General features: G+C 51.4%; 1 protein-coding gene across 3 annotated transcripts; it reads left to right on the top strand.

The window, feature by feature from the left end:
* Positions 1 to 313: 313 nt before the first annotated feature.
* MED24 (mediator complex subunit 24) lies at positions 314 to 24387 on the top strand (the record flags this gene model as incomplete). Of its 3 annotated transcripts, XM_080712156.1 has the most annotated exons (26): positions 314 to 458; positions 544 to 626; positions 7873 to 7911; positions 8259 to 8332; positions 8673 to 8905; positions 9049 to 9105; positions 10442 to 10553; positions 10679 to 10829; positions 11079 to 11192; positions 11671 to 11718; positions 12103 to 12185; positions 12436 to 12522; positions 13126 to 13237; positions 13611 to 13753; positions 15402 to 15439; positions 15874 to 15956; positions 16547 to 16729; positions 16845 to 16940; positions 17463 to 17638; positions 21134 to 21398; positions 21685 to 21866; positions 22045 to 22135; positions 22661 to 22760; positions 23594 to 23674; positions 23990 to 24138; positions 24271 to 24387. In XM_080712156.1, 26 exons carry the CDS (start codon positions 329 to 331, stop codon positions 24385 to 24387), a joined length of 3027 nt encoding a protein of 1008 aa, XP_080568282.1. The 3 variants fall into 3 exon arrangements, with proteins under 3 accessions (XP_080568282.1, XP_080568283.1, XP_080568281.1); XM_080712157.1 differs by lacking the exon at positions 9049 to 9105 and having other exon boundaries at positions 320 to 458; XM_080712155.1 differs by lacking the exons at positions 7873 to 7911; positions 9049 to 9105 and having other exon boundaries at positions 329 to 458.
* Between the last annotated feature and the right edge of the window lie 601 nt (positions 24388 to 24988).

Genomic DNA, 24988 nt, shown 5'->3' with positions numbered 1-24988 from the left:
TATTTTTGCGGGTCTGGGGATGGAACCCAGGGACATTTGACCTCCGAGCTACACTCCCTGCCCAATTTTTTATTCTTTATTTTTGAAACAGGGTCTCACTAAGTTGCAGAGGGCCTCACTAAGTAGCTGAGGCTGTCCGCGAACCGCGATCCTCCGGTCTCAGCCTCCCGAATGCTGGGATTACAAACTTGCGCCACCACGCCCGGCTTCCATCCTCTTTAATTCTGCCTTCCTAGTTCTTTGCTTCAGAACCTCATCTCTCCTCTGGTTCCATTTCTCTCACATCAGATCCTGGAGGCCACTGGCCTCGCTCCCTCAGAGTGAAGTCATGAAGGTGGTGAACCTGAAGCAAGCTATTTTACAAGCGTGGAAGGAGCGATGGAGTGACTACCAATGGGCAATCAACATGAAGAAATTCTTTCCCAAAGGAGCCACCTGGGACATTCTCAACCTGGCAGGTCTCAAATGAAGTGGGAAGGAAGGATGGGAGGGTTAAACCCAGAGGAGTAAACCCTCGGTCTTACTTTGTTGTTATTCTTGCAGAAGCACTATTGGAGCAGGCCATGATTGGACCTTCCCCAAATCCTCTCATCCTGTCGTACCTGAAGTATGCCATTAGTTCCCAGGTAAACTGCCCCAGTCCCCAAAGAGTGGGGGGTTTTAGAGATAAAACATTTGAAATGGAATTGTCACTACACATTTATTTATTATTTATTTATTTATTTATTTATTTATTTATTTATTTTGCGGGTCTGGGATAGAACCCAGAGGCATTTGACCTCCGAGCTACACCCCCTGCCCTATTTTTTTATTTTTTTTATTTTTATTCTTTATTTTGAAACCGGGTCTCCCTGAGTTGCAGAGGGCCTCACTAAGTAGCTGAGGCTGTCCGGGAACCGCGATCCTTCGGTCTCAGCCTCCCGAATGCTGGGATTACAAGCGTGCGCCACCACGCCCGGCTGTCACTACACTTTTAAAGTGAATTTGTGTGATCAGATCACTTCTTTGAGCTTCGGTTTTCTTGTAAAAAATAATAGTATTCCATTTATTGTGATGGAGATGACATTCACTTGATGTTTAAAGGTAAGTGCTTACAGATGCTTATGTTTGCCACACAGTATTAGGCTGTGGGGACATAACTGAACAAAAGCTGATCCTAGCACAAAAGGACTGGAGTGTCTAAAAGAAGTCACAGGATAGGGCGGATTATAGGGGACATGGGAGGGACGGTAAGAGAAGGATTTCTGGAAGAAGTGATGTTTATTTTTAACTTTTTTTTCTTACGGTGGAACTGGGAATCGAACTCAGGGTAAAGCAAATGCTTTACCACTTACTCTACCAGTGCTTTCCTAGCCCTTTTTATTTTTATTGTATTTTATTACTTTGTGGTGCTGGGGATTGAACCCAGGGACATTTCATCTCCATGCTATACCCCCAGCCCTTTTTATTTCTTGTTTTGAAACGGCTTCCCTAGGTTGCTAAGAGTCTTGCTATGTTTCTGAGGCTGGCTTCACAGTCCTTTTGTCGTAGCCTCTCAAGTACTGGGATTACAGGCATGTATTACCACCCTCAGCTCCTTTTTATATTTTATTTTAATTTTGAGACAGGATCTCTCAGCTAAGTTGCCCAGGCTGGCCTTAAATTTGTGACTTTCCTGCCTCGGCCTTCCAAGTAGCTTGGTACAGTGCTGTACACTGTTTGTTTGTTTTGTTTTGTTTTGCAGTTCTAGGGATGGAACCAAGGGGCATTTTACCTCTGAGCTACACCCCCTGCCTTATTTTTTATTTTTATTTTTTTGATGGTACTAGGGGTGGAACCTAGAGGCTTTCTACCTCCGGGCTATACTCCCAGACCTATTTTATATTTTATTTGTAAACAGGGTCTCACTAAGTTGCTGAGAGCCTCACTAAGTAGCTGAGGCTGGCTTTGAACCTGTGTGATCCTCCTGTCTCAGCCTCCCAAGCGTGGGGATTACAAGTGTGTGCCACTACCCCTGGCTCTATTCTTATTTTGAAACAGGGTCTCGCTAAGTTGCCAAAGGCTTCACTAAGTAGCTGAGGCTGTCCGCAAACCACGATCTTCTGGTCTCAGCCTCCTGAATGCTGGGATTACAAGTGTGCACCACGGCCAGGCGTGGTGGCGCACACTTGTAATCCCAGTATTTGGGAGGCTAAAACAGGATCATAAGTTCAAGGCCAGCATGGAGAACATAAAAAGGGATGGGATATAGCTCAGTGGTAGAGGACCCCCTGGGTTCCACCCCCGATACTGAAAAAAAATTGAGACTTACATGGACCTTTTGTTTATGTACATGGTATGTATTCATATTTACCATCTGAGAAATTCAAGGTTGTTAAAGCAAGAACAAAACTTGTAATCCCAGCATTTGGGGGGCTGAGACAGGAGGATCGCACAGGTTCGAAGCCAGCCTCAGCTACTTAGTGAGGGTCTCAGCAACTTAGTGAGACCCTGTTTCAAATTAAAGAATAAAAACTAGGGCAGAGGGTGTAGCTCGGAGGTCGAATGCCCCCTGGTTCTATTCCCAGACCTGCAAAAAAAAAAAAAAAAAAAAAAAAAATATATATATATATATATATATATATATATATATATATATATATATATATATATATATATATTCAGAGAATGTAGTCCCGGGGGTAGAAAGCCCCTTGGTTCCATCCCAGTACCGTGACAACAACAACAAAAAGACCAGTCTCAGCAAAAAGACCAGTCTCAGCAGCTTAATGAGACTTAGTAACCTAATGAGACCTGTTTCTAAACAAAAATAAAATAGGGCTGGATGTGTAGCTTGGAGGTAGAATGCCCTTGGGTTCAATCCCCAGTAACACACACATCATAGTACATGTGGAACAGTATGCAGCAGTTCAGAAAAATAAAGTAAGTCAATATGTGCTACCATGGAAAACAGACATAATTCCAAGAGGAAAAAGGAAGTGTATTATGTGTCAACTGAGGAATACTGTTCTTAACTAAAAAGAAAAAATGAACTACTGACATACACAAGATCAATATAGCCTAGTGGGTACAAGGCCTGAGTTCAATCTACAATATTGCAAAAAATATATATTGTAAACATCGTTGTAATCAATGTAGAACATTGTCATCACTCCCAAAGAATTCTTAGTGATTTTTTTTTCTTTCTTTTTTTTTTTTTTCTTTGTGGTACTGGGGTTGGAACACAGGGGCATTTTACTTCTGAGCTACACTCCCAACACTATTTTTTATTCTTGATTTTGAAACAGGGTCTGAGTTGCAAAGGGCCTAAGTAGCTGAGGCTGTCTGCGAACCATGATCCTCCAATCTGAGCCTCCCAAATCCCGAGATTACAAGCATGCGCCACCATGCCTGGCTTCTTGTTTTCCTTGTGGTGCTGGAACTGGAACCCAGAACTTCATACATGCTAGACAAGCACTCTACCCCTGAGCTACACCCTCAGCCCAGAATTTTTTTTTTTTTTTTTTTGGTGGTATGGGGGATGAACCCAGGGATATTCTACCTTCAAGCTACACCCCTAACCCTATTTTTCTTTCTTTTCTTTTTTTTTTTTTTTGGTGGTACTGGGGTGTGGAACCCAGGGGCTTTCTACCTCTGGGCTATAATCCCAGACCTATTTTATATTTTATTTGTAAACAGGGTCTCATTAAGTTGCTGAGAGCCTCACTAAGTAGCTGAGGCTGGCTTCGAACCTATGCGATCCTCCTATCTCAGTCTCCCAAGCGCAGGGATTACAAGAATGCACCACCATACCCAGCTCCCAGCCCTATTTTTTATTATTTATTTTTTGTAACAGGGTCTCACTGAGTTCCAAAGGGCCTCACTAAGTAGCTGAGGCTGGCTGCAAACCTGGATCCTCCTGTCTCAGCCTCCCAAATGCTGGGATTAAAAGAGTGCTCAACCACACCTGTCTCAGAAATCAATAAATCAGTATTTTTGTTCAGACTCATTCTTCTTTTTTTTTTTAAACCTGTGTGGCTTTTATCTTGCATAAGGACTTCTCTGCTCCAGAATAAATATATTCTCTAGCCAGGCGTGATGGTGCACACTTATAATCCCAGTACTTGGGATGCTGAGACGGTGGGTCGCAGCTTTGAAGCCAGCCTTGGCAACTTAGTGAGGCTCTCAACAACTTAGTGAGACCCAGTTTCCAAATAAAAAAATAAAATTGAGTCAGGTGTTTTGGCTCATGCTTGTAATCCCAGTATTTGGGAGGTTGAGACAGGAGGATCACAGGTTTGAAGTAGCCTCAGCTACTTAGTGAGGCTCTCAGCAATTTAGTGATACCCTGTTTCAAAATAAAGAATAAAAAGTCTTATGTGCTGGCACAGTTTATAATCCCAGTAATTGAGAGGCTGAGACAGGAGGATCACATGTTGGGGGGGGCAGCCTCAGCTACTTAGTGAGGCCCTCTGCAATTTAGTGAGACCTTGTTTCAAAATAAAGAATATAATAGGATGATAGGATGGGGGTGTGTGTCTTGGAGGCAGAATGCCTGTAGGCTCTAGGTTCAATCCCCAGTACCACCAAAAATAAGAATAAATAAATAGTTGGGCGTGGTGGTGCATGCTTGTAATCCCCGTGCTTGGGAGGCGGAGACAGGAGAATTGCACAGGTTTGAAGCCAGCCTTGCTGGCTTAAGAAACCCTGTTTCCAAATAATATAAAAATAGGTCTGGGATTATAGCCCAGAGGTAGAAGGGCTTCCAGGAACCCCAGTACCACCAAAAAAAAAAAAAAAAAAAAAAAAAAAAAAAAAAAGAAAGAAAGAAAAGAAAAGAAAAAGAAGTGATTGGAGTGGGGAGAAGGTGGGGAGATGGAGACAGTGAGTGTAGTGAACTCGTGTTTGAAGAGCAGCAGAGGGAGGGTGGTGGCTAAGTGGAAATGTAGGGTCTGTGGGAAGCTCATTTAAAAACAGAAGAATCTTGAGATGTGTAAACACCGAGGAGAAAGGCAAGAAGGAGAAAGAGGCTGAAGACAGAGAGAAATAAATATACACGACAGACCTTCGTGACCTGTCAAGTGCTATGCAAAATTAGGAATTTATTCTTCCTTCCGAGTCAAGAGGCTCTTGGGTTCAGCCTTGTGCCTGGAGAGGGCACTTAGGAGGAGCTTGGGGTGTTGGGGATAAAGAAGAGCACCGAGAGGGTTAGAGAGCAGCTGCAGGGTCAGGCTGGGCATGCCGCTGACCTGCAGCCTCGGGGGTCATGGTGGCCAGAGCTGTGCTGATGGAATGATTAAGATTGGAATAGCCGGGTGGCATGGTGGCGCACGCTTGTAATCCCTGCGCTTGGGAGGCGGAGACAGGAGGATCGCGCAAGTCGAAGCCAGCCACGCTGGCTTAAGAGACCCTGTTTCCAAATAAAAAAATATACATATATATTAAAAAAAATAGGTCTGGGAGTGTAGCCCAGAGGTAGAGGGTTTCCAGGAACCCCAGTACCACCACCAAAAAAAAAAAAAAAAAAAAAGATTGGAATAGGTTAAACTTACTGTGAGAAACAGTTCACCACCATGTGGGGAGTATTTTCAGGTCTCTGGAGGGGTGCTTTATTGATACACTTCGCAAAAACTTAATGAAGGTACAGAGTTAAGAACTGAAGACCATAAATTCATGTTGTCTGACGCTATCCCCCAGAACAAACAGAATCTGAGGTGTCGCTCCTCAGTGTGGGGTGCAGTTTCAGTGGGAACATCCAGCTCCCCCTACAGGTTGGCATCCAGCAAGGCTCAATTCTTTGCCAAGCTCTTGCTATGGGGACATCAGTTATAAATAAACAAACACTAGCCTGGAAGTGTATGGTCATTCCGCCCAGGCAGGCGCCCAGCTTTCTGATCACTGTCAGACACCGGCTTTGGCCTCACAGTGCGTCCTGCTGGTGGTAGTCCTGAATGCTAATTGTTTTTAAGCCCTCTTGGTGTTTTGCTCCTGTTCATCCAAGAATTCTAATTAAAGATGTCTGAACAGAGAGCAGTCTGTTCAGGTGATGGAGAATTTATACGTGGAAGGAAAACTTGACATACACAGGACACTGAGCGTGATGTAGCTTTTTTTCTCAAATCTTTGGAGGTTTCTACTCCTTCAGCAGAGACAGCCCAGGACGACGGTGATTTTTTTTTTTTTGTTAGTTTTTATCATATTCTGCTATTTATTTATTTATTTATTTATTTATTTAGTGGTGGTTCTGGGGATTGAACCCAAGGTTATTTTACCTCCGAGCTACACCTCCAGCCTTATTTTTATTTTGAAACTGGGTCTTGCTTGGTTGATGAGAGTATCCCTACTTGCTGAGGCTGTCCTCAGACCCGTTATCCTCCTGTCTCAGCCTCCCAAGTGCTGGGATTACAAGCATGTGCTACCATGCCTGGCTTAAATACATTTTTTAAAAATTTATATTTTGTGGTACTGGGGATTGAACCCAGGGACATTCTACTTCTGACCTATACCCCAGCCCTAGTTTTTTATTCATTTATTTATTTACTTTATTTGGTGGTACTGGCGTTCCTGGAAGCCCTTCTGCCTCTGGGCTACACTCCCAGACCTATTTTTACATTTTTTATTTGGAAACAGGGTCTCCTAAGCCAGCGCGTGCTGCTGGCTTCGAACCTGCATGATCCTCCTGTCTCTGCCTCCCAAGCGCAGGGATTACAAGCGTGTGCCACCACGCCCAGCTTTTTTTTTGTGTGTGTGGGTCTGGGGATGGAACCCAGGAGCATTCTACCTCTGAGCTACACCCCCTGCCCTAATTTTTATTCTTTTTATTTTGAAACAGGGTTCTCACTGAGTTGCAAAGAGCCTCACTAAGTAGCTGAGGTTGGCAGCGAACCGTGATCCTCTTGTCTCAGCCTCCCAAATGCTGGGAACAAGCAACCCGCTTCTTATATATTCTTTTTTTTTTTTTGTGTGTGTGTAACTGGGGGTATAACCAAGGGGCTTTTCTACCTCTGGGCTGTACTTCCAGACCTATTTTATGCTTTATTTGGAAACAGGGTCTCACTAAGTTCCTGAGAGCCTCACTAAGTAGCTGAGGCTGACTTCGAACCTGTGCAGTCCTTCTGTCTCAACCACCACACCCGGCTATATATATTCGTATAATGTGTGCTTAGTATGTAGTAGGCCCTGAGTTTGATTCTCAGCACACACAAAAAAAGTTTCAGGAATAAAGTAGAATCACCTCCACTCTTACTGATTCTTTTTTCTTTTTTTCTTTTTCTGGTACTGGGGATGGAACCCAGGGATGTTCTACCTTCGAGCTATACCCCCCCAGCCCTGTTTTTTATTCTTTAGTTTGAAATAGGGTCTCACTGAGTTGCAAAGAGCCTCATTAAGTAGTAGTAGCTGAGGCTGTCCACGAACCATAATCCTCCTGTCTCAGCCTCCAAATGCTGGGATTACAAGCGTGCGCCACCACGCCTGGCTCGCTCCTACTGATTCTCTACCTACTGGTGGCCAATTAAATCTTCCTTGTTGGCCAGGCATGGTGGCGCATGCCTGTAATACTAGTACTTAGGAGAATTGCAGGTTATAAGCTGGGGGTGTAGTTAGGAGGTAGAATGCCTCTGTGTTTGACCTCTAGTACAACATATATATACAAGTAGCATGTGAAGGTGAAACATGACACCTTTGAGGACCCCCCCCCCCAATCATCAGCTCCGTGGGCTTGTGCTGATGGCATCCTTTTGCAGTGAGTGATAGAAGTGGGAATAGGGACGATGGCTGGCATCATGCCATGTCTTTGAGTGGGTTGAAGAGGCTTGAAGGAATCACAGCACAGAGCACAGCACATTAAGGCTCAGTGTTCCTCTCAAGTAGGAGACTAGTTGTCTGAGCGTTATCTTCCTCTCTTCCCTCTAGATGGTGTCCTACTCCTCCGTCCTCACAGCTATCAGTAAGGTATGATCCTAGCCACTTACCAGCCAAGTGGGGGGCAGGGGCCAGGGCTCTGGTGGTGACAGACAAGGCCCGTCTCCTGACTGCTCTGGTCATCCGACCCCTGAGGCCGGGCAGGCAGCACGTGACCCCCTCTGGCTGGTGTTGCTGGCCTTCCCCCGAGAGAGGAGGTCCTGGGCGGTGGGGGCTGGCAGTTAGGAGTCAACTCCCAGTATTGAGAGGGTGCTGAGTCTGAAACTTGAGGTTGGTGGAAAGAGAAACAGGAGTCCTCCGTGGACTGGCTGTCCCACGTGTGAGACTCAGGGGTTGACTGGGGCATCCTGGAGCCTCTCCAACTGTTCTTTCCACAGTTTGATGACTTTTCCCGGGACCTGTGTGTCCAGGCTTTGCTGGACATCATGGACATGTTTTGTGACCGACTGAGGTAAGGCTGGGTGAGGGGCTTCCAACCTCCCAGCATTCTCTCAGTGCAGAGAAGCTCCTAGCACATGGGTTGAGGTCAGCTGTGGGGTCCCAGTTCCCTTCTCCCTCCCTGCCCATCCCCATCCTTTCTCTGTATTCCCTTAGCACAAGATGCCTCTTAACTTGGAAAAGCTCATTTGAGATCTTGTCCAGTGGAAGTCAGCCAGGCTAGGTGTCTTCCCCAGGACTCTGCTAGTTTTCCAGCTCTGTCCCTAGTAGGGGCGGGCCAGAAGCTCTGGGGAACATTGGCGCGGGTCAGATTTCAGCCTTGGGAGACAGATGTTTGTGCTCTTTCCTTGTAGCTGTCATGGCAAAGCTGAGGAGTGCATTGGGCTGTGCCGAGCCCTGCTCAGCGCCCTCCACTGGCTGCTGCGCTGCACGGCGGCCTCCGCAGAGCGGCTACAGGAAGGCCTGGAGGCTGGCACGCCCGCTGCTGGGGAGAAGCAGCTTGCCATGTGCCTGCAGCGCCTGGAGAATACCCTCAGCAGCACCAAGAACCGGGCCCTGCTGCACATCGCCAAGCTAGAGGAGGCCTGTATGTCCCCGATTCCCTTGCGCCCTGACTGCTGCTGTTCCGTAGCTGGTCCTTTTAATTGAGAGGGGAGAGGCAGGATGCCATCCCATTTCTTTCAAGGAAGATCTGAAACCATCCCACTTCCTTTTTTCTCTCCCCATAAGCATTGCATACATCCCAGGGACTTGGGCAGGGTGGCACCCGAGCCAATCAACCAACAGGTATTTACTGAGCATTGTTGTCTGCCCGGCACCGCACTAGGTGCTGGGGGAGGGGGGCGGGGGACTCCCAAAGGAGCATGTGGCAGGGCCCCTGCCCTCAGCAAGCGTACACACTAGTGGGGAGCAGGACTGGTGCATCCTGTGTGCAGACCCGTGAGGGGACGAGGCGAGCACGCCGCCTGCTCTCGCCTCCGTGCTGCTCATCCTCTGGAAGCAGATGACTCTTGAATTTGAGTGCGACCTGAAATGTCCCCTTAGAACTTGGGGCCTGTCCGCTGTCAGGCCTATATGCTGTCCACCTCCTGACTGAGTCCAGATGTTAAATATTGGAACTTTCCAGAGCCTGGGAACAGACAGGTCGGGACGGGAGGGGGTCTTCCAGCAGCGAGGTTCTGAAGCCACAGCCTGGCTTGAGCCAAGGTGGCTCAGGACCACCTCAGGAGCTCTTTCAGGGACAAGAATGCTAGAGTGGGTGAGAGCCAGAGTTTTCAGGGCAGGGTCGGAGAGCTCGTAAGAGGATTAGTGTGTTTACTATTTCTCCAAATATGTTTTATCGTCTGGAACAAGTCCAAAGAGAGAAGCACTGCATCAAAATGGGCTATATTGACTGTTTCTTATCTACCTTGAGCACTTGATAAGTGTTGATTGGCTGAAAAGTGGATGAATATTTAATCTGAAGGGTCTCAGGTCTTGTTGCCCCACCCCCGGCCCCGCTGTGCCACCTGGCGGTTAATGGGCTAGTTGGTGCCATTATTCATCGCTTGACCCTCTGGAATTGTAACTAGAATAAGCGACTTGCAATTAAATGCTAAATATGTGGTGCAGACCCTGAATATGGGCATTCAGGAGAGGTTGGTGCATCAGACCAGTTGGGCAGGTCAAGGAGCAGCGCCTTGGATGTTGTCTAGGGGCAAGCCCTGAGGCCAGCCCAGACGAGGGTGGTGTTGCGGAGGAACGCAGCTTGCCTAGCGTAGATGGGTGGCCATGGTGGGCTGGCTGTTTGGAGTGGCCACTCCTGGCATGATTTGTGGACGCTCCCTCTGGCTTCCCTCACCGCCCTCTCCCACTGCCTGTGTATGCCTGCCTAGGCTCTGGATCAGTCAGGTGCAGCCCCTGGAAATCAGGCCCTTGGGAGAGGTTTTGAGGGGCTCTGGCCCTTGGTGCTCACCCCCCCTCATGCATGCTGCCCTTACGGCCCTGGCCTCCATGTTGCCCTCGGGGGAGCCTCCCTGCGTGGCTCCGTGGGCCCCGGGGTGCCGTAGCCCAGGCATTCGGGCCTAGGCTCTGCCTCTCCGCTGTTTCCCATCTTGGTTCTGCATTTCCTTTTCTCCGCCAGCCTCCTGGACCGCCATTGAGCATTCTCTCTTGAAGCTCGGGGCCATCCTGGCCAATCTCAGCAACCCCCAGCTCCGGAGCCAGGCTGAGCAGTGTGGCACGCTCATTAGGAGGTACCAGCTCTCCGGGTGAAGGTGGAGGGAAAGAGGCAGGGACCTGGGGCGCGGGGCTGGTACCGGGTCTGGCCCTCGCTCTCCCTTCACTGCCCCGCGCCGCCCCGTGTGTCTGCTCCCCTCAGTATCCCCACCATGCTGTCAGTGCACTCGGAGCAGCTGCACAGGACTGGCTTCCCCACCGTCCACGCGGTGGTCTTGCTTGAGGGCACCATGAACCTGACCGGCGAGACGCAGCCCCTGGTGGAGCAGCTGATGATGGTGAAGCGCATGCAGGTGGGGCCCGGGCCTCCTGTTTCCTTCCCCAGGATGGGCCAGCCATCGGGGGCAGGAGGGTGGATTCTTCTGGTACTTCTTGGGAAGAATTCCTTGCTCTCCGATGGGACAGGCTGCCAGTCTTGCACAGCTCTGTCGTTTGAGTGTATGTTCTCAGCACTGCAGCTAGGGAGTGACTCTGCTGCGCAGCCTGGGAGGGTGAAGAGGCCTTGGCACCCTCTTCTGCCTCACCCTTGCGTTTCCCCACAGCATATCCCTACCCCGCTTTTTGTCCTGGAGATCTGGAAAGCCTGTTTTGTGGGGCTCATCGAGTCTCCCGAGGGTACAGAGGAGCTGAAGTGGACAGCTTTCACCTACCTCAAGGTAGGACATGTGAGCAGCGGAGTCGGTCAGGAGCAGTTCTCAGCAGAAGCAGTGATGTGCTGGACTTTTGCCCTGTGTGTCCCCTGCTGGCCTCAGGCTCAGCGGGCCGAGTCCTCAGCGTAGGCGCCGTTTGAGTGTGTCTGTGGAAGTCGCAGGACTCGGTTGTTTCTCAGCATGGGTCTGTGTGGCCTGTCACCAGCCACACTGGTGCAGGGCAGCTGAGGGGCCAGGGAAAGTGGCCCTGGCCCCCGTGGAGCTGGGGTTCCGCCTCTGCTTACGGCATTTTGATCAGTAGACGTGAGAGGCCCCTGTCCTGCGGGTGCCCGGGCTTTCTGACCAGGCTCTGATATCACTCTCACTTCCAAGGCTGAGTGTTTCTGTGCCCGGGTAGAGACGGGGCTGGGGGCAGGGGCTTTGGTGGCAGATGAAAGAGAAAGGAAGTTGATCTTTCTGACTTCCCTCCCACCTTACTCCCTAGATTCCACAGGTTTTGGTGAAGTTGAAGAAATACTCTCATGGGGACAAGGTGAGTTGGAGAAATGAGAGGGGAGGAGCAGGTAAAGGTATTTCTTCTCTGTAGACAAAGGGCAAGGGAAGGGTCCTTTAGGCCCTAGGTGGGCAGCAGTGTCTCATGCCCAGGAGAAGGCTGGAAGCACGCCACACATCCTCACACACGTACCTAGGATCCAGATGGAGGAGGCTCGGGTCAGTCCCTCCAGCAGGCCGGCTTGCCCACCATGATTGAGCCCAGGTGGCCACGGGGGCTCAGCGATGCCTCAGGCGTCTCCCCACCCAGCCTCTGGGGACTCGTGGTGGGAGCGGCCCACTTCAGGCTCTTGTACTCTGCCCTGCGGGCTGCAGGAGGCATGGAAGGCCCAGAACCCAGGCAGAAGTTTCGGATTCTTTGTAGGACTTCACAGAGGATGTCAACTGCGCTTTTGAGTTCCTGCTGAAGCTCACACCCTTGTTGGACAAAGCTGACCAGCGCTGCAAGTACGGGCTCCCCTCCTTACCTTCCTGCGGCTGCAAGGTGTTCTGGGCCCCATCCTGCTCTCTGCCACACAAGCTGCAGAGCATGCAGTGTCCTTATTGGCTGCCCACGGCAGGGGCAGCAGCTCCATAGTTGCCGAGTGCCCACAGGCTCTCTGTCTTCCAAATTGTCTTCATCCTGAAGGAGGGAGGAGAGCGGGTAGAAACTCACTGTTCCCATCCCTCAAAAAACACTCATCCTTGTCCCCCACAGCTGTGACTGTACAAACTTCCTCCTCCAAGAATGTAACAAGCAGGGTCTTCTGTCTGAAGCCAATTTTGCCAACCTTGTGGCCAAGCGGTAAGCCTGAGTGCACTTGGGCTGTCTCGAGGGCCCTTGACCGGCTTCTCTAGTGCCAGCGTGGTAGCTGGTACCTTTCTCACTCCTGTTCAAAGTCTGGGCAAGTGACTGGGACTGTACCTGGGGTACCAGGAGCCAGAAGGAAAAGAAGATGCTGATTTTATCAGACCAAAGTTTTACATACCTTGTTGTTGCTTTTTAACTCACCTCTGTGATCAAAGAAAAAACTCAATCCCTCTTTAATCTTAAATGAACTTTCAAAGTAGATAAAATGACTAAACTAAAATGATTTAGTCATTACATCTGTTTTGAAAGATTTTAATTTATCATTTAGTTTAATGATAAATTAAAGTGATGGCAATATTGGGTACCCTTTTATAAACGTCACCCCAACCCCAGTGGTGTTTTGGTTTGTTTTTTCGGTGCTAGGGTGGAAGGAACCCTGGGCCTTGCATACATGGGGCTGTGCCCGAGTGCCCCGAAGCCCAAGACCTGTGTGCCTCCCACCTCCTCTGTGCTTGTGCTTTGGTGTTGGACTAGGGAGTGTCAATAATTTCTCTTTGTTCTTGTTCCCTTCTCTTGGCCAATCGGTTATGGCCATAGCTCAGCAGACCGGGAGCACGCACCCCAGCAGAAGTCATCAGAAAATGCCAACATCCAGCCCAACCCTGGGCTGATCCTGCGGGCAGAGCCCACGGTCACAAACATCCTCAAGGTGAGCACGCCCTTCCCTGGCCACCAGGACTTCCCTTCTTTCCACTTTTCCTCTACTTCCAGATAAATAAACAAGTCTCATGGTCCTCCCTCTTGTCTGGTTTCTGTACGTAGTTACTTTGGAAGTAGAGAAAGGCGAGCCCTGACCTCGCCTCTCCCGCCAGCATCTTGCCAGTGTAGTTGAGAGGGATGGATTATAGGACAGTAATAGATTGTGGAAATGATTTTCCAGATTGGCGTCATGCAGATGCAGATTAAATCGCAGGGTGTGGTGTGCTAGTCAGTGGAGACACATGGAGAGAGAAAATGTGGCTAGGCTGTACCTGGGGGGTCTTTAGTGTTCTTCAGGACTTGACTTCCTGTCCTGTCCCCAGACGATGGATGCAGACCACTCCAAGTCCCCAGAGGGGTTGCTGGGCGTCCTGGGACACATGCTATCCGGGAAGAGTCTGGACTTGCTGCTGGCTGCTGCTGCCGCTACTGGGAAACTTAAATCCTTCGCCAGGAAATTCATCAAGTGAGGACAGCTGGACCCCAGACCTCGGAGGGGAGGGAGCGCCTGAGGGAGGAGGAGGCAGAGCAGGAGCAAGGCACTGGGTCCAGGTCTCCCCGAGATGCAGGCCGGGGCAGAGGAGCGGGCGCTCTTCACTGGAAGAGCTCTTTCCTCTTGAGCCGAGGAAGGAGTAGAGATGGTTGATAAGGTGGTAAGGTGTTGAACGGTAAGCATGGAGGAATTCCATGTTTGCCCAGTTATTAAATAATAAGGGGCTCCCAAATTCTATTGCCTTTTTAGGTTGACCCGGAATTAGACATAGAACATTATTCCATTCAATGAGCTATTTTCTACGCCTTAGAAATCTTTTTATATTTTTTATTTATGTATTTTTTTGGCGGTACTTGGGATAGAACCCAGGGGCATTCTACTCCCAAGCTACACTTCTAGCCTTGTTTTTATTCTTTATTTTGGACAGGGTCTCAGTAAGTTGCGGGGGCCTCACTAAGTAGCTGAGGCTGTCTGTGAAGCATGATCCTCTGGTCTCAGCCTTCAGAATGCTGAAATTACTAGCGTGTGCCACCACGCCTGGCAGAAATCTTTTATATATTTTTTTTTATCTTTTTTTTTTTTCTGGTGGTAGTAGGAATTGAAGCTAGGGGCATTTACTTCTGAGCTACACCCCCAGCCATATTTTTTATTTTTATTTTTTTTGTGTGTGTATGGTACTGGAGATGGAACCCAGGGGCATTCTACCTTTGAGCTATATCCCCAGCCCTATTTTTTATTCTTTATTTTGAAATAGGGTCTTACTGAGTTGCAAAGGACTTCACTAAGTAGCTGAGGCTGTCCGCAAACCGCAATACTCCTATCTCAGCCTTCCAAATGCTGGGATTATAATCATGCACCACTACGCCCGGTTCTATTCTTTATTTTGAAACAGGGTCTCAACAACAGAGGCTGGCTGTGAACCTGTGATCCTCCTGTCTCAGCCTCCCAAGTACTAGGATTATAAGTGTGCACCACCATGCCTGGCTTCCAGAAAACTTTTTTTTTTTTGCAGTACTGGGTTTGGAATCCAGGGGCAGTCTACCTTCAAGCTATAGCACTGGCCCTATTTTTTATTCTTTCTTTTGAAACAGAGTGTCACTAAGTTGCAAAGGGCCTCACTAAGTAGCTGTAGGCAAACCGGGATCCTCCTGTCTCAGCCTCCCAAATGCTCAGATTACAAGCATGTGCCACCACCCCAGAAAACTTTTACTAATAGAAGTAATTCTTTGTTTCTGTTGTGCTAGTTCCCATTTTAAGTTTTTTTTTGTTTTTTTTTTTTTTTGTTTTTTTTTTTTTTGGTGGGTCTGGGATGGAACCCAGGGGCATTAGACCTCTGGGCTACACTCCCTGCCCTATTTTTTATTCTTTATTTTGAAACCAGGTCTCACTGAATTGCAGAGGGCCTCACTAAGTAACTGAGGCTGTCCGCAAACTGCAATCTTCCGGTCTCAGCCTCCCGAATGCTGGGGTTACAAGGGTGCACCACCACGCCCGGCTCCATTTTAAGTTTAACCTGTAGTTCAGACTCTAGTGACCAGCCCTCGGGGCGCGTAGCCCCAGTGCCTGGCTGTTGCTTGGCTCTTACCCTGGTTGATGCTGCCTGACTCCATTTCTTCCACAGTCTGAACGAGTTTACAACCCACGGCAGCGGAGAGAGCAGTAAGTAAGCTTGTTCTGAAGACCCCATTTGCACTGAGGAGGGGCGGGGGGGCATGGAGCTTGGGGGAGCAGTAATGCTGGGAAAGAGGGGCTTCGAAAGCTGGCCTTTTGTCCTTTTCTGATTTGTTTGTGTGTTAGAGGGAAGGAGGGTACTGGAAGTCTTGGATTCCAAGGAAGGGATGATGTTCTAATTGAGACTCAAGAAAAGGATTCTGAGACTCAGAGCTTTGAAGAAGCCCTGTTGTCCCTGACCTTCCTTAAGACAAAAGCTGGGGCCGGTGATACCACTAAGTGGAGAGAGCGTGCCTAGCACATGCGAGGCCCTGGGTTCAACCCCCAGTGCTGCGATGAAAAAGAATTCTAATCTCTGGTTCCAGGCAGGGGCTTTGGGCCCTGCCCTGGGCTGAGGGACTGGCCTCTCATCCTACCCACAGCCAAGACGGCCTCGGTCCGCGCCTTGCTCTTTGACATCTCGTTCCTGATGCTGTGCCACGTGGCCCAGACCTACGGCTCAGAGGTGAGTGAGTGAGAGCAGACAGCACCGGGGATGCCACGGGCAGGGCAGAGAGGAAGGAAGCAGCCAGTAGCGCCTGCCTCGCCGCCAGCCCCCTTCAGTCTCCCACGCTAGTTGATTTTGCTGGGCTCAGAAATGGGGCGGCCGGGCGTGGTGGCGCACGCTTGTAATCCCCGCGCTTGGGAGGCTGAGACAGGAGGGTCACTTGGGTTCGAAGCCAGCTTCAGCTACTTAATGAGGCTTTCGGCAACTTAGCTAGACCCTGTTTCCAAAAAAAAAAAAAAAAAAAAAAAAAGGTCTGGGAGTATAGCCTAGAGGTAGAAAGCCTCTGGATTCCACCCCAGTACCACCAAAAAAAATGTGGTGGCCACCCTAGGGGAAGTGAATAGGTGACCCTTATGTCCCAAAGCCTTTAGTGCCACATTCGCACCAGCCACTAGATGGCAGCATAGCCCCTGTCTGCCTCCCTTCGCCAGGTTGTCCCAGTCCTCCAGGATGGAAAGGGGGTAGGTGACTGAAGCCCAGTCCCAGGCTCCGCTCTGGCAGGCTCATGCCCTCTGCACTGCTGGTACCTCTCATTCCCTGCTGCCCAGGTGATTCTGTCCGAGTCGAGCACAGGAGCAGAGGTGCCATTCTTCGAGACCTGGATGCAGACGTGCATGCCGGAGGAGGGCAAGATCCTGAACCCTGACCACCCCTGCTTCCGGCCTGACTCCACCAAAGTGGAGTCCTTGGTGGCCCTGCTCAACAACTCCTCGGAGATGAAGCTGGTGTCAGTGGCTGGGCGCCTGCTCCAGGGGTCGTGGTGGGGGCAGGTCCAAGACCCTCTCTCCTAAGCCCATCTGCTCCCCGGTGTTGATCTTTCTCCCACCTCCAACCCCGTGTAGGCAGATGAAGTGGCACGAGGCCTGTCTCAGCATTTCGGCGGCCATCTTGGAAATCCTCAATGCCTGGGAGAACGGGGTGCTGGCCTTCGAGTCCATCCAGGTAGCCCCACCTTTCCAGCAGCCTTTTCTCTTCCCTGAGACACACAGGCAGTCAGTGATAGCTTAGTATATTTTATAAGAGCAAAGCCAGGTGTGATGGAGTACACAGATAATCCCAGTACTTAGGAAGCTGAGACAGAAGGATTACAGGTTCGCGGACAGCCTCCGCTACTTAGTGAGGCCCTTTACAATTTAGTGAGACCTTGTTTCAAAATGAAGACTGAAAATAGGGCTGGGGGTGTAGCTCGGAGGTAAAATGTAAAATGCCCCTGGGTTCAATCCTCAGTACCGCAAACAACAACACGACCCTTAATCCAGAGCTCATGTATTCATCTTCCCTAGAGTCATAGTATTAGCCACTCCTTCCCGCTCGGGTAGCTCTGGGGAAATCAAACTTGTGGTGGAGAGAGCTGTGGAATGTGGCATGGCCGCCCACCTGCCAGACTCGGCTGCCCACAGAGGCTGGGGCAGTGGCGGCTGGGAAGGGAGAGCGTAGTCCCAGCCACCCTTTTTCCTCCCTCAGAAAATCACCGATAATATCAAGGGAAAGGTATGCAGCCTGGCAGTGTGTGCTGTGGCTTGGCTCGTGGCCCACGTCCGGATGCTGGGGCTGGACGAGCGTGAGAAGTCTCTGCAGATGATCCGCCAGCTGGCAGGGCCGCTGTACAGTGAGAACACCCTGCAGTTCTACAATGAGAGGTCAGCAGCCGGCCCCGCCCTCCCGGCCCCACAGGTGTGGTGGGGGCCCGCGCCTCCAGCACCAGCCCCTCCCCTCACGCCTTCCCGCCACGCGCCTGCGCTCTCACTCCCGCGCTTCCTCGTCTTCTGAGGTTGGCGCCCCAAGGTGGCGGGTGTTGGACGTTGGACTTTGCTCATATTCTTTTCTTTCTTACCCACCCCTCAGTCACTTGCGTCCTTTTAGCCTCTCAGCAACTTAGTGAGACCCTGTTTCCAAATAAAATATAAAATAGGTCTGGGAATATAGCCCGGAGGCAGAAAGCCTCAGGGTTCCACCCCCAGTACCACCGAAAGAAAAAACCCAAAGTCTCACTAGGTTGATGAGAGTCACTCCTTGCTGAGGCTGTCCTGGAAGGATCGCAGGATCCAGAGTGTTTTAATCCAGCACCTTCTGTGTACCAGAAGTGCACACCCCAAACAGCCGTGATTCTTTGCCTTCAAGGGCTCAAGTTCTAGAGGACTGAGCAGTAGAGCAGAAGCTTTATCCTGCTGTGCCACCTTCAGGGAACTATGAGCCATTTGCAGGTTTTACAGCCCTCCCCCGCCTGGGCTGTCCTCAGGACCATTTCACGCCCGGGCTCTTCAGGACGCGCAGGCCTCCCTTGTGGCATCCGCTCTGTTGAGTTCAGTGCTGCCGATTCATTCACTCGAGTTTGTTTAATTGTGACAAGAAACACATGAGATAATTTACCATCTCTCCCATGTTTAAGTCTGTAGTTCAGTCATGCTGAGCGTGTTCACATTGTTGTGAAACAGATTTCAAACTTTTTCATCTGGCAAATCTGAATCTATAGTCACTGCACAACAGCTTCCTATGCCCCCCACCCCAGCCCCTGGGAACCACCATTCCATTTTCAGACACTAGGAAGTTGACGTTTATTTTCTTATTTTATTTTTTGTGATGCTAGGGATTGAGCCCAGGGGCATTCTACCTCCAAGGTACACCCCTAGTCCTATTTTATTTTTACTTTGAAACAGGGGCTTGTTAGGTTGATGCAAGTTTCACCTCTTGCTGAAGCTGCCCTTGAACCTGTGATTCTCCTGTCTCAGCTTCCCAAGTGCTAGGTTACAGATGTATACCGTCATGCCCAGCTAAATCAACTCTGTTAGATCGTAACTGCAGTTAGGCAATAATTGTCTTTTTGTGACTAATCACTCAGTGTGATTTCCTCAAAATTCATCTATGTTGTAGCATGTGACAGGATTTTCTCTCTTTTATTAAGGATGAATGGTAATATCCCATTATACACATATGCCATATCTTGCTCACCCACTCGCCCCTCCATGCACACCTGGGTGCTTCTACTTCTTGCTGTTAAAATGGCCACTGTCATCCGGGCATGGTGACGCACGCTTGTAATCCCAGCAGTTGGGAGGCTGAGACCAGAGGATCGTGGTTCGCAGACAGCCTCAGCTATGTAGTGAGGCCCTCCGCAACTCAGTGAGACCTTGTTTCAATATAAAGGATAAAAAAAATAGGGTAGGGGGTGTAGCTCGGTTGAATGCCTCTGGGTTCCATCCCCAGACCTGCAAAAAAAAAAAAAAAAAAAAAAAAAATGGCCTCTATGTTGGGCATGATGGCCCATACCTGTAATCTTAATACTTAGGAGACTGACAGAAGAATCACAAGTTCGAAACCAGGCTCAGCAGCTTAACAAGATCTTCAGAAACTTAATGAGACCCTGTTTCTTTTTCTTTTTCTTTCTTTTTTTTTTTTGGTGGTACTGGGGGTGGAACCCAGAGGCTTTCTACCTCCGGGCTATACTCCCAGACCTTTTTTATATTTTATTTGGAAACAGGGTCTCACTAGGTTGCTGAGAGCCTCACTAAGTAGCTGAGGCTGGCTTCGAACCCATGCGATCCTCCTGTCTCAGCCTCCCAAGCGCGGGGATTACAAGCGTGCGTCACCACGCCCGGCGACCCTGTTTCAAAATTAAAAATAAGCTGGGTGTGGTGGCGCACGCTTGTAATCCCTGCACTTGGGAGGCTGAGACAGGAGGATCACGCAGGTTCGAAGCCAGCCTCACCTGGCTTAAGATACCCTGTTTCCAAAAAAAAAAAAATTATATATATATATATATAAGGTCTGGGAGTGTAGCCTAGAGTTATAAGGCCCCTGGGTTCCATCCCCAGTACCACAAAAAAAAAAAAAAAATTTTTTTAAATTAAAAATAAGGCTGATTGTGGTGGTGTGCACTTGTAATCCTAGTACTTAGGGGCTGAGACAGGAGAATTGGAGGTTCATGGCCAGCTTCAGCAATTCAGGCCCTTCAGAATTTAGTGAGCCCTTGATCAAAATCAGGAATAAAAATAGGGATGGGGTGTAGATTGGAGATAGAATGCCCCTAAATTCAATCCCCAGTAAGATACACACACACACACACACACACACACACACACACACACATCCATGTGAACATGGATGGGGCTATTATGTGTGTGTGTGCGGTACTGGTAATTGAACTCAGGCATTTTACCTCTGAGCTACACCCCCAGCCCTATTTTATTTTTGAAACAGGATCTCACTAGGTTTGATGAGAGCCTCACTACTTGCTGAGTCTGTCCAGGAACCTGTGATCCTCCTGTCTCAGCCTCCCAAGTACTAGGATCACAGGTGTGCACTACCACCTGGCCTTATTTTTATTTTGACACAGGGTCTTGCTAGGTTGAGAGTTGCACTACTTATGACTGCCCGTTGAGGGTGTTTTACGGGGGAGGTGGGGAAATGTGTATCTGGTGTAGGTTTGGGGCGGTGTGTGAAGTCATCTGCTTTCCCCTTGCTCTTTTTTCCGTTTTTCCTTTCCTCCCCCCACCCCAAGTGACGGTGCTCCGACACTGTTCATCATTAGCACCGTAAGTCCCACAGGGGGAGGAGTGAGGAGTAGGAAATCCGCAGTCGCATCATTTGGGTGGAAAAAGTGGCTCTGGGAGTGAGAGCGGCCTTCCTCGAGCCACGCAGGGTTCCAGGAACAGTTAGTCCTCAGAGCCGGGTCTTACAGTACGCCAGGCAAAGCCTCCCGTGACACGATCCTGGATATACACATGTGTTTGCCCATTACCCAGGGCCGGGAAGAGCCCTGCGGGGCAGCCCTGAGGCCTGCTCCTGGAAGTTACAGTTTACTTTGAAAGGAGGCCAAGGCTGGGTGGGGACCCCCCAAGCACTCAGTTCAGGGGGAAATGATTATGTTTATTTATTCCAGAGGGTTGGCAGGACTCAAGCCTGGGGGATGGGGAGTGTTTGAACGGGAGAAGAGGAGAGAGAAAATGCTGTTCCAATACTGGCTGCTGCCCTCTGCCTTTAATGGGCTTTGTACCCAGCAGGTGAAAGCCCGGGCAGGAGCAGGGCCGTGGGGTTGTCTCCTCCCCCAGCACAGAGTGGGGTTAGTTCCCAGGACTATTTCCGTAACCCAAACCCAGGGGAGAGTCTGACTCGCCTGTGTCCTCCCCGGCTGCCAGGGTGGTGATTATGAACTCCATCCTGGAGCACATGTGTGCAGATGTGCTACAACAGACAGCCACGCAGATCAAGTTCCCGTCCACGGGGGTGGACACGATGCCCTACTGGAACCTGCTGCCCCCCAAGCGGCCCATCAAGGAGGTGCTAACAGACGTCTTCGCCAAGGTGCTGGAGAAGGGCTGGGTGGACAGCCGCTCCATCCACGTCTTTGACACCCTGCTGCACATGGGAGGCGTCTACTGGTTCTGCAACAACCTAGTCAAGGTGCTTGGGCTGGAGCGGGTGTGGGCCAGACACGTGGACTGGGGCAGCAGGCTTCCTCCAGCGTGGGCCCAGCGCCCCACCTGGCCAGCAAGGTGCCTCTGATGGATGGCTGTGAGCGAGCTGGCCAGCCTCCCGGGAGTCCAGAGGTGGGGCCTCACCTCTGAGGCTGTGATGTGCGCTGGGCCGTGGCTCAGCACCGGGGGCCACCTTGAGAGCCCGCGGGGGTGGCTGGGGGGCCAGGGCCAGGGCCTACAGTGCCTCAGCTGCCTGCTTGCTTGCCCATCAGGAGCTGTTGAAGGAGACGCGGAAGGAGCACACTCTGCGGGCCGTGGAGCTGCTCTACTCCATCTTCTGTCTGGACATGCAGCAAGTGACCCTGGTCCTGCTGGGCCACATCCTGCCTGGCCTTCTCACCGACTCCTCTAAGTGGCAGAGCCTCATGGATCCCCCTGGCACTGCGCTGGCCAAGTAGGGTTCTCTTCAGAGTCTGCCAGGCTCCCCACACCCTGCGCCTCCAGCCCGGGCCGCTTGGAGCCGGGGACGTCGGCCTGGGGCACCTCGGGAATCTGGGTTGCAGGGAGTGCTTTCAGGTGGGGCTTGATCAGGGCCCCTCTAACTGTACCCCTCTCCTGGAACCCTTTGCCAGACTAGCTGTGTGGTGTGCCCTGAGTTCCTATTCCTCCCACAAGGGCCAGGCATCCTCCCGCCAAAAGAAGAGGCACCGGGAAGACATTGAGGTGGGGTCCTTGCTCCTTGTCCCCGTGTTTATTCAGCAGACATTTTCTGGCTGGGTGTGGTGGTGCACACCTGTAATCCCAATACTTGGGAGGCTGAGACAAGGTGGAGTACAGGTTTCAGGTCAGCATTAGCAAGTAGTGAGATTCTCATCAACCTATTTCAAAATAAAAATAAAATAGGGCTGGGAGTATAGCTTGAAGGTAGAATGCCTCTGGGTTCAATCCCCAGTGTAAATATTTTTTTCTGAGCACTTACTGGTGAGCAGCTCCTCCCCAGGCAGAGGGACCAGATGTGGAGCCTGCCCTTGGGTCAGCTGTGTTTGGGCCTCCCTGGTCAGGGGCTGGAGAGGTGCCTCGTGTGGGCCTCGGCTGCCCTTGGCGGGGGGCCACCTCTCCACGCGGGCGTGGAAGCCGAGCAGCAGCCAAGGCTGTCCAGAGTTGGCTCTTCCCACTCAGGCCTGTGCCCGGCCCTCTTTGCCGCTAACTGGAACTCGGGTGTGTAATAGTGAGTCTCCTGCCCTCCAGGATTACATCAGCCTCTTCCCCTTGGACGACATGCAGCCGTCGAAGCTGATGCGACTGCTGAGCTCCAACGAGGACGATGCCAACATCCTGTCGAGTCCTAGTGAGTGCCCGGAGGCCGCGTGGCCTCTCCTCGCTGGGGACTTGCTCTCCCCGGGAGCTGTGAGCGTCCACCCCCGCCGTGGGCCCGCCATGGGCGTCTATGCCGGTACTCAGAGTATGGCAGGGCCCAGCCATTCTGCCCCTGGAGACCTGGCCGCTGTTCCCTGTTCGTTCTCCCCAGGGGCTGCCGCTCTCCCGCCCGGTCCCCTCCCCCTTGCAGGGTTGAGGGGACAGCCCCAGCCTTTGACTCACCAGCTCCCGCCTTCCTTCCTTCCCCTGAAACTCCCGCGGTCTGGAGCAGGCCCAGGCGGGGACATGGGGCTGCGCCCCGCTCTTCCTGCTCCTGGAGCACCCTCCCCACCCTGCTTCCCCAGATGGCCGCACTTCCTCGCTGTCCTCCCCGCTCTGCCAGGCTTCCTGCCAAAGCATTTGATTTTTCTTGTTTCCAGAAGTTTCTCCCGAGCCTAGATGTTTCTCTGGATCCTTTTAGGGACTAGGGGACCAACTACAAGCTTGAGTAGAGGAAGCATGCTGGCTCTGCCACCTGCAGACCTGTGGCCTTTAGCTAGTTACTTAGCAAATCTGAGTCTTAGTTTCCTTATCTGTAAAATGGGCCTGCGGGGATAAGTGGTTAATCCATGTGAAGCAGGAGGCTGGCCCTGCGGGCGCTCACTGAGGTCAACTCTGTTCGCCCATCTGCTATGGAGATCTCTGCTTGGGGCTCCTCTGTGACTCTCAGTCTAAAGGTCTCTGGGCTCTGTATGCACCAACACCCGTGGGGTGGAAACGGGAAGGGCGGTTTTGAGCGCAGTGCTCCCTCTGCCCTGTCCACAGCTGACCGGTCCATGAACAGCTCCCTGTCAGCCTCCCAGCTCCACACCGTCAACATGCGGGACCCTCTGAACCGAGTCCTGGGTAAGGCCTCCTGCCAGCTCTGGGTCCAGGGCTGAGCTGGAAGGGGCCCCTTTCCTCGAGGGCGGGCAGGAGGCCTCTACAGCTGGAGGGGTCGTCCTGGTGCCCTCTTACCTGCCTGCTCCATGTCCCCTCCTCTGGCCCCCACTTGCCCTCCGTCTCCCCAGGCTCCTGATCAGCACCCCCCCCACACACACACATCCTTATTTGGGGCACTTTTAGCACTTCCTTTTGTCCTGTTCAGTCCCACCTCATCCCCTGGGCTGGCCTGCTCTCAGACACTCTGGTGGACTCTCCGTTGCTCCTCCCTCTGCACAGCCAACCTGTTCCTGCTCATTTCCTCCATCCTGGGCTCGCGCACGGCCGGCCCGCACACGCAGTTCGTGCAGTGGTTCATGGAGGAGTGCGTGGACTGCCTGGAGCAGGGCAGCCGGGGCAGCATCCTGCAGTTCATGCCCTTCACCACCGTGAGTACTGTCCAGGCCAGCGGGCCCAGCGGGCGGCAGTGGGCTGCGGCAGAGGCCACGGCTCTCCTTCGTCCTGGGACATTGCACCCCATGAGCTACCCCAGGAAACAGCTGTCCTTGCGTCTGTGGCAGGTATCGGAGCTGGTGAAGGTGTCGGCCATGTCCAGCCCCAAAGTGGTTCTGGCCATCACAGATCTCAGCCTGCCCCTGGGCCGCCAGGTGGCCGCCAAAGCCATTGCTGCGCTCTGAGGGCCTCAGGGTGGCCACGGGGTGGCCAGGAGGGCCCAGCGCCTCGGGGAGAGTGAGGAAGCCGAGCCATGGCTGCTCACATCCACATGCTGTGAGAGCTCTTCGTCAGTCTCCAGATCTTTCCTCCACTCCCGACTCCGGACATCTAAGCCACATCTCCCTCTTTCTTTTATAATATCCTTCTGCAGCCAGTTCCTGAAGAGCATGAGCAGCCCTGTCTGCTCACCCCACCCGAGGAGGAGAATTATCACTAAAGAACTTTATTAATGTGTAGTATGTATATAAGTATATATTTTTTGTAATACACGAGGGGGGTCCACCTCAGCACACTTGTAAATAAAATCCTTGTGGGTCCTTTACAACTTAAGTGCTGTTGGTGCTGGGCAGGGACCTGTCTTCTCCCTGGACTTCCTTGTGTGTTGGCCCCCAAAAGGCTCAGTACTGTGGGGAGGGGGAGGAGGAAGGGGAGCAGAGGCTGGCCGGCCTCCCTGTCACTGGAGGGGGGAGCAGCTTCCTCCCACAGACCCCCCTGGGGTGCGGGATGGGCACTGCCCTCCCTGCTCAGTCCTGGCCCCAGAAGGGAGAGGTTCTGGCGAGAGGC

The sequence above is a fragment of the Muscardinus avellanarius genome (assembly GCF_963383645.1).
Source record: "Muscardinus avellanarius genome assembly, chromosome: 16".
Lineage (NCBI taxonomy): Eukaryota > Metazoa > Chordata > Mammalia > Rodentia > Gliridae > Muscardinus > Muscardinus avellanarius.
Note: the sequence above shows the minus strand (reverse complement) of the source record. Positions and strands in the feature narration are given on the sequence as shown.